At 41.5% G+C, this 14,757-nt stretch overlaps 1 protein-coding gene across 2 annotated transcripts in view; it reads right to left on the bottom strand.

Annotated features, from left to right (window-relative positions):
- Positions 1-14,757, bottom strand: part of DPYD (dihydropyrimidine dehydrogenase) — a 1,712,944-nt gene that overhangs the window by 739,161 nt on the left and 959,026 nt on the right. For both annotated transcript variants that reach the window (XM_075321045.1, XM_075321044.1), the window contains exon 12: positions 1,657-1,841. In XM_075321045.1, coding sequence (XP_075177160.1) covers positions 1,657-1,841 — 185 coding nt within the window. The remainder of the gene's footprint in view (positions 1-1,656; positions 1,842-14,757) is intronic.

Below are 14,757 nucleotides of genomic sequence, written 5' to 3'. Positions count from 1 at the left end.
TGTGGGTGACGCAAGCCGACAATGTGAGCTGTTTGCCTCTTTTTTAGCCTTCCGGTATGCTTGGATAATACCCTATTTTGCTTCTTATCCAAAGTTTTTCTTTCAATCTTTGCAATGGTGCAAAGAAGCACAGCATGAAAAAAAGCTGTAGCATCAGAGGAAGTCACAAACTTTTACAAAGGATTTAAGTTGATGTTTTTGGAGCAAGTGATAGGTCTTTTTTAACCTTACTTGAATTACATTATCTTGTACAATTTAACAAGATATTAATTCAAATTAATGCTGTGCCATCCAGCAAAAAAAAGTAACAAATTCTAAAAAATATAAATTATACAAAAAAATGTATTTTCTTTTCTTATGTAGAAGCCTATGTGCGATGTTTAGCTCAAAGATGGCTATTGACTAGCATCTATTACATAAATCCAGTAAAAAAAAGAAAGTAGCCAAATGTATTGATGACTGATGGAAGGTATTGGATATAGAGATAATGTACTGTAATCAAGGACACAATCTAGAATTTTCTTAAAATTTACCATAGATTCAAATTACTAGAGGCAGGTATTAGCAATTGAGATGAGCAAAGCCAAATTTTAGCGTTCAGTGTTAGTAGGGAACACAGACTTCACCAAAAAAATCAGAGATCAAGTTTGGATGCTTTTTGTATGCAAACCACTCGATCGAGCAGCGTTGTGATCTTGTATGCTTGGTGCTTGCCCATGTCAAACCGCTTGCAGTGTTTGAATGGCTCCCGCTCAAGGTAAAATTAGTGTTAGGGTGCGACCGCACTTTGCTTTTTACCTGCTTTTTACCTGCTTTTTTGCTGCTTTTTCAACTGCAGCGTTTAATGCCAAAATGGTTGTGTTCTGCTTTTCAAGCAAAGTCTATGGGAATTTGGTTTTCTAGACCGCACTATGCAGTTCAAACTGCTGCCTTTTTGTAGCAGAACTTTGGTCAAAAACTCAGCTTTGCAGTGCAAAACCCAAATGGCAAAAACAATTGACATGTCAATTGTTTTTGCCATTTGGATTTTGCACTGCAAAGCTGAGTTTTTGACCAAAGTTCTGCAACAAAAAGGCAGCAGTTTGAACTGCATAGTGCGGACAAGAAACCCAAATTCCCATAGACTTTGCTTGAAAAGCAGAACACAACCATTTTGGCATTAAATGCTGCAGTTGAAAAAGCAGCAAAAAAGCAGGTAAAAAGCAGGTAAAAAGCAAAGTGTGGTTGCACCCTTAGCAGATGTAGTGTGCACAAAAAAAAAATAGTGGATAAACCCCTCTCACCCACCCCCGGAAGTGATCTGTTTATGGCAAGCTGCAGGTGGGCGAAGAGCCAAACTGCCCAATCAGTGAGTTCCAATGAAGTTCGGGTCAAGTACGGGTCCAGAACAGAACTTTTTCTACAGTCCAGCAGAAGCCACAGAACCCAAATTTCCACGGGACCACTCATCTTTCATCAGCATATTATGGCTGATAAAACCCTGATTGAGACCCCGTTATTATAGAATCCTTTTTGTGCCCATTTTACTAAGTTTCTTTATGGTTCCCGAAAAGGAAAAAGTTCCTTGTGTATGGAAATAAAACTATTCTCCTAATTATAGAATTATATTTCCTTTTCTTCTACTCCAATATTTCATATATAAGAATAATAGCATACCTGTAGATATTTGTGAATGTACCAAGATGCTTGCTTTCCATCATTAACTGATTCAACAGTCGTATTAGCGAAGCCAGCAATGTCGCCGCCAGCAAATACTCCAGGTTCACTGGTTGCCATAGTCTCTGTGTCAATTTCGGGTAAACCCCATCTGTTGAACTTTATTGGTTTCATGGCTTCAATAACTATAGGAAAAAAATATTGATAAGAATAATTAGTCTTATGGAATAAAGTACAACATAAAGCAAGTGAAATAAGTATTGAACACGTCATCAATTTTCAACGTAAATATATTTCTGAAGGTGTTACAAACACAAAATCCACACTAGATGTTGGTAACAACCCATTCAATCCACACAGGAAAAGAAATGAAACTATAGATGTCCATAAATTTAGTGATGTTTAATAACGAAAAATAACACGGGAAAAAGTATCAAACACGATAACTGAAATTTATTTAGTACTTTGTACAAAAGCTTTTTTTGGTTATGACAGGTTCAAGATGCCTCCACACAAAGACGCTTTAAAGTCTGAAGGTCCGTGGCCTCCCTCTATGAACTTTGAGCTTTAGTTCTTTCCATAAATTTTGTATTAAATTCAGGTCAGGTGATCGCCTCAGCCATTCTAGTAGCATTTTTTTCTTTATTTGAAACCAAATGAGAGTTTCCTTGGCTGTGTGTTTCGGTGAAATTTCCACCCTCGTTTCCTCTAGACTATTCTATGGATTGCCACAGATTTTTATCAGGAATGTTTCTGTGCATTTGTCAATTAATTTTTCTTTTAATTATAAGAAGTTTCCCGGTGTCATATGCTGAAAAACATCCCCATACTATAATGTTCCCACCTCCAAACTTTACTGTCTGTATAGTTGTTTTGGCATGATATGCCATTTCATGGCATCCAAATCATTCAATTTTGGTAAAAACTATATTCTCCCTCCATCTTAAAGGCTTCTCTAAATGTTGTTGAGAAAAGTTTAAACATTTTTGAACATACTTTTTCAGTAACGTAGTGTTGTGTGGTGTGTGTGTATACAGGCTATTGAGATAGAGTGCATTGCTTATTATTTTCTATGAAACAATTGATTCCACGGGTAGTTCTTGGTTCTTGGACAACTCTTCTAATAATTCTTTTCACTCCTCTGTTTGAAATCTTGCTGGGACCAATTGGTCATGGCTAGAGATGAGCGAACCGGTCCCGGTTCGGCTCGAGGTCGGTTCGCCGAACGGAGGTCCCGTTCGAGTTCGGTTCGTCGAACGTTCGACGAACCAAACGCGAACCTATAGGCTATAATGGGAGGCAATCACAAACACATAAAAATGCATTATAAATGTACACAAACAGTTAATAAACATTGCCATAACACTTACCGGTCCCCGCGATCCCTTCTGCACTCTGTCTCCTGCCGCTATTCCATCCGATGATCGCTGAATCCTCCCGTGACCGGCACTGCCAGCAGAGATGCAGGACCTATCGTGACGTCAAAATAGCCATGTGACCAGTCACGTGGCTATTATCTCATTGGCTACTGACTGGTCATATGCCTATGACGCGTCATGTAGGACCTGCGAGTGCATCTCTCCGGTACACGGTGCACATATGTGTATCGCCGTGTACCAGCGACATGCTCTAGCACACGGTCGACTCCCCGTTCCGTTAGGGACCGGCTGACACAGCCGGTCATTAACGGAGATCACCGTTGCCATAGCAACGCAGTTAGCGGTGACGTCACCGCTAACCGCAGCTCCGAGAGCACCGTTGCTATGGTAACGCGTCTGTCAGCGTTACCGCTGTTACCGCTGACAGCCAGCACTGATCACTCACGGAGTGCAGGCTGCACGCTGCTTCCCGATTGTAGTGAGGATTGTAGTGAGGATGAGGTTCCCCAGCCCCAAGTGATGGGCTGGTGAACCTCATCCTCACTACAATCGTCACTACTACTACACTAGAAAGAAAGAAGACAGAAGAGCAGGATCGTGGAGGGCTGACAGGGGGTAATAAAGATGGAGTCTCTAATGTGTCTGTGTATTTATTTCTATTAAAGTATTTTTTCTCTGTGTGGTGTCTTTTTTTAACCCTTTAATAGAGATTCTTAATGGCCGGGTCAAACGTGCCTGACATTAAGAATCTCTGGCTTAATACTGGCTAGTAAAACAAAGCCAGTATTAACTCATGATTACCCAACAAGCCACCCGGCTCCAGGGCTGTTGGAAGAGTTGGATACAGCGCCAGATGATGGCGCTTCTATGAGAGCGCCATTTTCTGGGACGGCTGCGGACTGAAATTCGCAGCAGAGGCGCCCAGAAACATCGGGCTAACCTGTGCTGCGGATTCCAATCCCCAGCTGCCTAGTTGTACCCGACTGGAAACAAAAATGGGGCGAAGCCCACGTCATTTGTTTTTTAATTATTTCATGAAATAAGTGAAATAATTAAAAAAAACGGGCTTCCCTATATTTTTGGTTCCCAGCCGGGTACAAATAGGCAACTGGGGGTTGGAGGCAGCCCGTGGCTGCCTGCTGTACCTGGCTAGCATACAAAAATATGGCGAAGCCCACGTCATTTTTTTGGTGGGCAAAAAACTTCTGCATACAGTCCTGGATGGAGTATGCTGAGCCTTGTAGTTCTGCAGCTGCTGTCTGCTCTTCTCCATACAGACAGACAGCAGCTGCAGAACTACAAGGCTCAGCATACTCCATCCAGGACTGTATGCAGAAGTTTTTTGCCCCCTGAAAAAATTATGCGGGCTTCGCCATATTTTTGTATGCTAGCCAGGTACAGCAGGCAGGTACGGCTGCCCCCAACCCCCAGTTGCCTATTTGTACCCGGCTGGGAACCAAAAATAAAGGGAAGCCCTTTTTTTATTATTTCATGAATTTCATGAAATAATTAAAAAACAAATGACGTAGGCTTCGCCCCCTTTTTGTGTCCAGCCAGGTACAACTAGGCAGCTGGGGATTGGAATCCGCAGCACAGGTTGGCCTGAGCTTTCTGGGCCCCACTGCTGCGAATTGCAGTCTGCAGCCGCCTCAGAAAATGGCACTTTCATAGAAGCGCCATCTTCTGGCGCTGTATCCAACTCTTCCAGCACCTGCCTGCTATACCTGGCTAGCATACAAAAATATGGCGAAGCTCACGTCCTTTTTTTGTAGTTTTTTGGCCAAAAAAATAAAAAATGCTTCCCTGGATTTTCCATTGCCAGTGAAGGTAACACCAAGCAGTGGGGGTTAGCAGCCAGTAGCTGCTTGGATTACCCTTAGCTAGCAATACAAAAAATGCAGCGGGAGCCCATATATATTTTTTTAATTATTTATTTAAATAACTAAAAATAAAATGGGCTTCCCTGTATTTTGATTGCTGGACATCACAGTGCTGTAAAAATTAATCTTTAAAAAAATGACGTAGCGCTCCGCGGTATTATTGATTCTCAGCAGATAAAGCAGACAGCTATGGGTTGCCACCCCCATCTGCCTGCTGTTACCTTGGTTGGCAATCAAAATACAGGGAAGCCCATTAATTTTTTCTATTAAAAAAATAGTTAAAAAAATAAATGACGTTGGGTCCCCCCATTTTTGATAGCCAGCTAGGGTAAAGCAGACGGCTGTAGCCTGAAAACCACAGCTGGCAGCTCTACCGTGGTTGGGGATCCAATGTGGAGGTCCCCTCAGGCTCTTTTTTATAATTATTTTATAAATATTAATAATTACACAATAAAAGTAGGGTCCCCCCCAAATTGGATCACCAGCCAAGGTAAAGCGGACAGCTGTGGTCTAGTATTTTCAGGGTGGGAAGGTCCATAGTTATTGGGCCTTCACAGCCTAAAAATAGCAGGCCGCAGGCACCCCAGACGTGGCGCATCCACTAGATGCGCCAATCCTGGCGCTTGACCCCAGCTCATCCAGTGCCCTGGTGCAGTGGCAAACGGGGTAATAAATCGGGTTGATACTAGCTGTAAAGTCACCTGAGATCAAGCCCAGCAGTTTGTGATGTCATGGCGTCTATTAGATACCCAACATCATAAACTGTCAGTACTAACAAAAAAAAAAAATCGACAAAAGAAATTTATTTGAAAAAAAAGTCCCCAAAACATTTCCTCTTTCACCAATTTATTGTAAGAAAAAAAATAAAGGGGTCCCACGACGACTCTGGACCGTCTAGAATATGGGGGGGGAGACACTCAGGGAACGTATCCCCCATTTTCTAGGAGTGCGGACCCTTCATGTGAGGAGTGTGGGTGCAATGAATCTGCACTCACTCTCCCCGGGTCCACAGCAGCAGAGTCCATGTCGTAATGGTTGCTACCAAAGCTGCAATGCCCTGCTCATGAGGTAAGGGCATGCCTAATCAGGAGAACTACTGTAGAGGAAGCTCTGCTCACTGGTATATAGGTGCTCAGAGGTAATAATAGATAAAATTAGTGAGTAACCTCGGCACTCTAAATCTCCCAGACTAAGTCAGTAAGTCACAACGGATAGTAATGCAAAATCACTCTTTATTGGTCCGTATTAAAAAAAAAAATTTTTTCAAAAGCATATATGTTTTTGTCCAAAACAAGTTACAAATGACGTTTCGGCCTGAGCCTTCGTCAGATTAGACTTATCTGCTTGTAATCATGAAAAATGACAATAATCAGTATCACATAAGAGTGAGAGAACAATAACATAAACTCGAACAATGTAGAGGTACAATTGGGATGCAGCAAAAAAATTGCAACACAGCAAGAAATGAAACACATGATACAAATGTCATAATACAGTACAAGGACAATATAGTAATGACAAATATGGGGTCAGAGTAGGCTTAGACAGCTCTGGTACGAAAGAGATGTCAATCATAAAGTAACATGTGCAGTAGGTGTAGAGCTACAGTATGCATGGCAGAGCTAATGGGTAGACTGACCATAGAAAAAGAACGGAGAAAAAGTGGAGAAAAAGTGGAGAAAAAAATGGAGAAAAAGTGGAGAAAAAGTGGAGAAAAAGTGGAGATAAAAATGGAGAAAAAGTGGAGAAAAAGTGGAGAAAAAGTGGAGAAAAAAATGGAGAAAAAGTGGAGAAAAAGTGGAGAAAAAGTGGAGAAAAAAATGGAGAAAAAGTGGAGAAAAAGTGGAGAAAAAGTGGAGAAAAAGTGAAGAAAAAGTGGAGAAAAAGTGGAGAAAAAATGTAGAAAAAAATGTAGAAAAAGTGGAGACAAAATGTAGAAAAAGTGGAGAAAAAGTGGAGAAAAAACGGAGAAAAAGTGGAAAAAAAGTGGAGCACCCTTTGGTGCCTTTCATGTGGTACTAAGGGGTGCTTAGCTTTGTATTTAGCCAAAAAAATGAAAAAAAAAATGACGTAGGGTTCCCCCTAGTTTTGTAGCCAGCTAGGGTAAAGCAGACGGCTGCAGCCTGCAGACCACAGCTGGCAACCTCACCTTGGCTGGTAATCCAAACCTGAGGGCACCCCACGCTGTTATTTTAAATTAAATAAATAATTAAAAAAAAAAACACGTAGGGGTCCCCCAAAATTGGATCACCAGCCAAGGTAAAGCAGACAGCTGGGGCCTGATATTCTCAGACTAGGGAGGTCCATGGTTATTGGACTCTCCCCAGCCTAAAAATAGCAGGCCGCAGCCGCCCCAGAAGTGGCGCATCCATTAGATGCGCCAATCCTGGTGCTTCACCCCAGCTCATCCCGCGCCCTGGTGCGGTGGCAAACGGGGTAATATATGGGGTTAATACCAGATGTGTAATGTCACCTGGCATCAAGCCCTGGGGTTGGTGAGGTCAGGCGTCTATCAGATACCCGACATCACCAACCCAGTCAGTAATAAAAAAAATAGACGACAAACACATTTTTATTTGAAAAAACACTCCCCAAAACATTCCCTCTTTAACCAATTTATTAGAATGAAAAACAAATCCAGGTCTGCTGTAATCCAAGGGGTTGCCATGACGATCCACACTGTCCCAGTCAATGAAGAGCAGGATGTTCCCCATTGGCTGGGAGAGCAGTGCAGTGACCTGAGCTAACATCAATGGGTCAGCCCAGGTCACTGCAGGGCATGACAAGTGCTGCTGTCAGCGAGGTACATTACCTGCGCTGATCTCCAGCACTGCTGACAGCCCCTGTCACTGAGTTCAATGACCGGCGCCTTCACACCAAGTATCGCGAGAGGCCCGTGACGTCACCGCTAGTCAGTCTCGGGTCGGAAGCGAGAGGTGATGTGACAAGCGGCGGCCATGGAGGACAGTGACAGCGCTGAGGTCGGGAGGGCGGGACTTCATCACCGCAGGTAAGCCGAGCGGGACCATGTGTGTGTGTGTGTGTGTGTGTGTGTGTGTATGTATGTGTACATGCCGCGGGCAGGAGGGGGCGGAGCGAGCTGAGTGGGGAAGTGTGGGCTTCCTGCACGTAACTAGGATAAACATCGGGTTACTAACCAAAGCGCTTTGGTTGGATACCCGATGTTTATCTTGGTTACCAGCTTCTGGCAGGCTGCCAGCGATGGCTCCTGCACACTGTAGCTGTAAAAAGCCCTGCTTTTTGCTGCTAGAACCGCTCTCAAACGTATCTAGAACTATCGAGCTTTTGCAAAAAGCTCGAGTTCTAGTTCGATCTCGAACAGCCCCCAAAATCACTCGAGCCTAGAACTGGAGAACCTCGAACCTAGAACCGCGCTCAACTCTAGTCATGGCCAGTTTATGGTGCAATGTTGTTCTTTTCATTTCTGGATAATGGCCCAACAGTGTTCACTGGAACCTACAGTATTTTAGAAATGCATCTGTAATCAATGCAATCAGTATGTTTTGCAACAATAACGTTGCAAAGGTCTTCAGACAGCTCACTAGTTTTACCCTTCATGTGATGTTTCTTGTGGAACAACTTGGTAATGTGACACCTTTTTATAGGCCATCAGTTGAACCAGCTGATATTAATTTTTCACTGAGTTACAGGATTGTTTTCTAAATACTGATAGATTTCCGCTGGTGTCATGACATTCCAAGGCTTTTTGTTCCTTTGTTCCTTCATATGTTAAATACTTTTTTCCTGCATCATTTCTCATTATTACACATAACTTAATTTATTCACATCTATGGTTTGATTTCTTTGCCTGTGTGGATTAGATGGGTTGGTTCCGACAGCTGGTGAGAAATTCATGTCAATAGCACTTTTACAGATATATTTACTCAGAAAATTGGTGACGTGTTCACTGCTTATTTCATATATGGCCTCCTTTTCCTTTCTTTAAAATTTGTTAAGAACTTATATTCCTTACAATGCAATATTGCAACATCATTGAAAAACCCTTATTTGGCTGCAATTCACATGTCATCCACATTGACACTTATGATTAGACATGAGCGAACCTTTGGAAGTTCAGTCCGGAGGGCACAGTCGAATCTTAGATAAGGTCCGGTTTGTGACCTTGACTTGATCCGAACCTCAATGGAAGTCAGTAATTGGGCAATTAGTGTCTCTGCCTACATGCAGCCAGCCATAAGCAGATCACTTCCGGAGGAAAGTGATGGGGTTTTTCCAATATATATATATACTTTTATGTGGGCACACTACATCAGATCCTGCTGATTTTACCCCCAGTGTGGGCCATTCAAACAGTGCATGCAGCTCATACAGGGCTGAGGATCACTCATACCCAAGCACAGCGCTGCTCGCTTGAGTGGTTTACACATGCAACTCACTCGAACTTAAAACCTGAACTTTGTTTTTTTGGCAGTCGGTTTCTGAACCCAAACCTCAGGTTCACTCATCTTTACTAATATAGTTACATAGTTATATAGGTTAAAAATAGGCCTAGGTCCATCTAGTTCAACCTTCCTCCATCAATTATATATTTTGTCATTAAGTCATTCATAACCAACAATGTTGTGTGCACTGAGGAAATCATCCAGACCTTCTTTAAAAGCTGTTATAGTATCTGCCATTACTACCTCTTGTGGTAGTGTATTCCACAGTCTGACTACAGTAACTAAGAATCCTTTCCTATTTAGCTGCCGGAATCGCTTTGCTTCCACTCTTCTGAACATCTAACAGCATATCGCAAAATTATGTTTAATTTTTTAAAGCTGGGGACCTTGTGCCATATAACTCAAAATATGTTGCATCAAGAGGAAATATCAGGAAGAATGGGAATTTTATTGACTACCTTACTCTCAGCCAATCAGCTTAGTTCATCTGTTGCAACAATTCTGACAGTTTTACATCTTGTGAAATCACTGACTAATAATTACGCACACATTTCCATGCATAAAAAACTATATTCATCCTATATAATAAAACTAATAATTATAAAGGCTTATGTATTCATACTTTTGGTATAAGTAAAATATATCTTTGTACCGTGTTAGCCAGTAGAGATAAAAAAATTGTTTAAAAGAACAGAGAGTCCTCAGTGGTTGATACCTTTTAATGGCTAACTGAAAAGATGGTAATAATTGCAAGCTTTCGAGACTACTCAGGTCTCTTCATCAGGCATGGTATAACACAAAATCTGAAGAGTCACGTATTTATACACAACAGGACTTAGAATAGTGCAGTAAAAAAAAAAAAAAAAAAAAAAGGAAAAAAAAAAGGACAAGTTATATGAAACAGAACTATCTCTATGGCAGGGGGACAAGCTGTTCTAGCCATAAATACTGCTGCAGTTCAGTGTGAAAGTTTTATTGTCCTTTGATAAGGGTCTGGTCCAGGGCTGTGACATGCTCGGATGGTCAGAGGAGCACATCTTTTAACTGATGTAAAAAGACATGAATCCATGAGACACATTCATTCCTTCTCTGAATGTGTCAAAGGTCATCATAAGTTTGTACTCCCATAGTCTCCTGTCTCTCTGGGACTTGAAGTTTCCTTTCAATACCAGCAATTTCATGTCCATGATGCTGTGGTCTGGGTTACAAAAATGTTTGGCCACAGGTAGATCCATCCTTTTTTCTCTGACCTTTCCAGACCCCCCACTTCTGTGTTTTAGACAGCCCCCAAATCTAAGAAGCATCATTGTCAGAAGCTCCCTGTCCTCTCCAACACCAACAGGAACATTTCCCTGCAACCAGAAAAAATGCAAGACCTGTCCATTAATATTGACAACGGACAAGATAAAGATTCCCAGATCACATCAGGACTACAAGATCCCAGGTACGTTCAGCTGCACCACAACCAATGTGGTGTACTTAATTATATGTACCAAATGTCCAACTGGGGGTCTGTATGTAGGGGAGACAGGACAACAGCTCAGGACAAGGATGAATTCTCACCGCCACACAATTAGAGAAAAAAGGATGGATCTACCTGTGGCCAAACATTTCTGTAACCCAGACCACAGCATCATGGACATGAAATTGCTGGTATTGAAAGGAAACTTCAAGTCCCAGAGAGACAGGAGACTATGGGAGTACAAACTTATGATGACCTTTGACACATTCAGAGAAGGAATGAATGTGTCTCATGGATTCATGTCTTTTTACATCAGTTAAAAGATGTGCTCCTCTGACCATCCGAGCATGTCACAGCCCTGGACCAGACCCTTATCAAAGGACAATAAAACTTTCACACTGAACTGCAGCAGTATTTATGGCTAGAACAGCTTGTCCCCCTGCCATAGAGATAGTTCTGTTTCATATAACTTGTCCTTTTTTTTTTCCTTTTTTTTTTTTTTTTTTTTTTTTACTGCACTATTCTAAGTCCTGTTGTGTATAAATACGTGACTCTTCAGATTTTGTGTTATACCATGCCTGATGAAGAGACCTGAGTAGTCTCGAAAGCTTGCAATTATTACCATCTTTTCAGTTAGCCATTAAAAGGTATCAACCACTGAGGACTCTCTGTTCTTTTAAACAATTTTTTTACTTTTGGTATTTCATTTTTATTTTTATGTTTTCTGATAACCCTGGAATACAAATTGCTGTACTGAATAAAAATGGAAATGAGAAAAAACATATTTACAGCAGGTTTCAGAACAAGGAGACATACACTTTTAAAGGACATCAAAGAAAACTAATCAGTGTTTTTTAATCTATCACTATGAATACTGCTGAATACATGTCCTTCGCCCTTGACAGAAGGATACGTTGATACATTCAATGCATGTACTTGAGTGGAATCATATATATGAATTTCTATGATTTTATTATAAAACTTGCACTTAGAATTCTATATATTATGCAATGGGATACATATATACTCCTCAAAAATTGAAATTCCAATTCCAAGAAAGAATTAAGGAAAATCACAGGATTAATAGACATGTTAATTTTATGCTAATTTTTCTATATATTTCTATTTGTTTAGTATAGAAAATGAGAAGCATATGCAGAAGTATGTGCATTTACATGTCTTGGCATAATATGATGCCATGCTATGCTAAGTGCACATGGGTGCGTAAATAAGCAAAATCCGCTTTTGGCAGCTGCCTTTGCAATTGCAGACCAAGGACGTTCTATGTGTGATTTCAATATTTCCATACCGTTTCCTTCTTGCTGTTGCAATTTCCATGTTAAAGATAAGCTGTCTGCAGGATTTAGCAATATAAAGTAAAGCCATGGCCATAATGGGGCTGTGATACTGATTAAATGGATTCCTGTGGTGACGGAATCCAATCTGTGGCTGTTGAATAATCTTCCTCTTAAGTTCTCATCTAATGATGTCTTCTGTGTGTTGGTGTTTAACAGGTCGGAATTTGGGAGTAGGGTCTTTTTATTCTTTTTTGCCCCTCTATCTGCCTTCTCTGTTTCTTCTAGAGATCACTGATTATTATTCAGTAACCTGCTTCTTTTTGAAATTTTGAACGGCTGCCTCCATCATTGCAGTAGGCGGCGCATGCGCAGTGTGATTCTGCATGCAGCCTGCAGGTCTTCAATAAAATGGGACCAGGGTGGCACATGCGCAGATCAAGATTTCAGTTTAATGAATAGGTCATTGAGCTGAAATTTCGATATGTGCCGCATCCTATGCCATTTTATTTAATATCTTCAGACTAAAGATGTGCAAACCTTTGTAGGTTTGGTTTGCTGGCAGCAAATGAACCAAACTTTCATGTGTCTGAACCTTGCCTGAGGAGGTTCCAAAACACTAATTAGCAGTTTTAGTCTCCTCCCACATGCAGCCAGCCAGAAGAAGATCACTTCCGGGAAAGGGTGGGCAGGCATTTTAAATTTTTTGTGTAGGGTTGCACACTTTCTGTGATCACACTATTGTTACTCCCAGTGTGCGCCGTCTAAACACTGCAATCGGCTCGCATAGGGCTGAGCACTGAGTGTACCCAAACACAGCTCTGCTCATGCGAGTTAAGTTTACATATAAATTTGAATCCGAGCCCTATTTTTTTAAGTTGTTGTTCAAGTTCAATAAGCAAACCTCATGTTCGCTCATATCTACTTCAGACCGCCTGTAGAATCGCACTTCACACGCTCCACCCACCATAATTATGGGGCAGCAGCAAAGAATTTAAAAAAGAGGCATGTCTCTAAATAATCAGTATACAAAATAGGATATAAATAGGTGCTCTGTAGAAAAATGTCAGTAATCATAAAGGATAACTCCAGCACTCAAGAGATAACAAAGGGTCAAATAGAATTTTGAACTTTTTATTTCTTGATTTGTTGCAAAAAGGGGTACACCTCAACCCATGCAAAACGACGTTTCGGCTTCTAAGAAGCCTTCATCGGGGTTTTGCGTATAAAGCGTTGAGGGTTTTGGGCAAACAATCTGCAATGTCAGACGGTGCTCAGGGCATCTGTGGTATGGATAAGGTCCCCGAATTTGTCTATGCATTCTCAGGCACCTTACCCATATCACATACGCCCTGAGCACCGTCTGACGTTGTAAATTGTTTCCTTCAAAACCCTCAACACTTTATACGCAAAACCCCAATGAAGACTTTCAAGAAGCTGAAACATCGTTTTGCATAGGTCAAGGTGAACCCTTTTTGCAACGGAATAATCAATGACCTGTAAAAGAACCAAAGCAGGAAGGTGGAGAGGCATAGAAGAAGAGGAAGACCCTACTCTATATTCGCATCCTGATGCACACCGATCTACAGAAGACATCATCAGATGAAAACTTTAGAGTTAAGCGGGCTTTACACGCTGCGACATTGCTAGTGATGTCACGAGCGATAGCACCCACCCATGTTGGTGGCGCGTCACGGGGTGATCACTGCCGTAGCGAACAATATCGCTACGGCAGCGGCACACGCAATTACATGTTCACCGACGTCGCTGTGGCCGCTGAACAATCTCTCCTTTAAGGGGGAGATTCATTCGGCGTCACAGCGGCGTCACTAAGCAGCAGCCCAATAGAAGCGGAGGGGCGGAGGGCTGGAACATCCCCCCACCTCCTTCCTTCCTCATTGCCGGTGGCCACAGGTACGATGTTGTTCCTCGTTCCTGCGGTGTCACAGATAGCGATGTGTGCTGCCGCAGGAACAACGAACAACCTGCGTGCCAAACGAGGAACAATTTTTTAAAAATGAACAACGTGTACACGACGAACGATTTGACACCTTTTTGCGATCGTTACTGATCACAAAAAGGTGTCACACACAACATCGCTTAAGAGGCCGGATGTGCGTCACCAACACCGTGACCCCGACGATATCTTGTTAGCGATATCGTTGTGTGTAAATGAGCCTTAAGATTATTCAACAATCACAAATTGGACTCTTTCACTGCAGGTATCCATTTAATCATCATCACAGAGCCATTATAGACGCGGCTTTACTCTACAATGCCAAATCCTGCTGACAGGTTCACTTTAAGAAGTGTATATAAATACTCTCTGCTTTAAGATAATATTGTTAATGTATCTAAAATAAGGAAATTTAGCTATATTTTGTAACATTATGAATAGCATACATATTGTACTAACTGATTTCTGATTCAATATTATTTTTTAAAATATCAATGCCTAATGTCACAGTACTCTTTCACATAGAAAGCACATCTGAGTTTGCTGAAATATTTTAATACTCATCATTCCGACCATTTTTTTAAGGCAATAGTATTTATATGATGCTGTATCAATGATGAATTACTGCAAACTAATCAGGAGGGCTGAAAGAGCATTCCCTTGGGTCCCAATTTGTCTTTTATATTAATCTATTGTGCCTCTGC

This window comes from Anomaloglossus baeobatrachus, chromosome 8 (genome assembly GCF_048569485.1).
Source record: "Anomaloglossus baeobatrachus isolate aAnoBae1 chromosome 8, aAnoBae1.hap1, whole genome shotgun sequence".
NCBI lineage: Eukaryota > Metazoa > Chordata > Amphibia > Anura > Aromobatidae > Anomaloglossus > Anomaloglossus baeobatrachus.
Note: the sequence above shows the minus strand (reverse complement) of the source record. Positions and strands in the feature narration are given on the sequence as shown.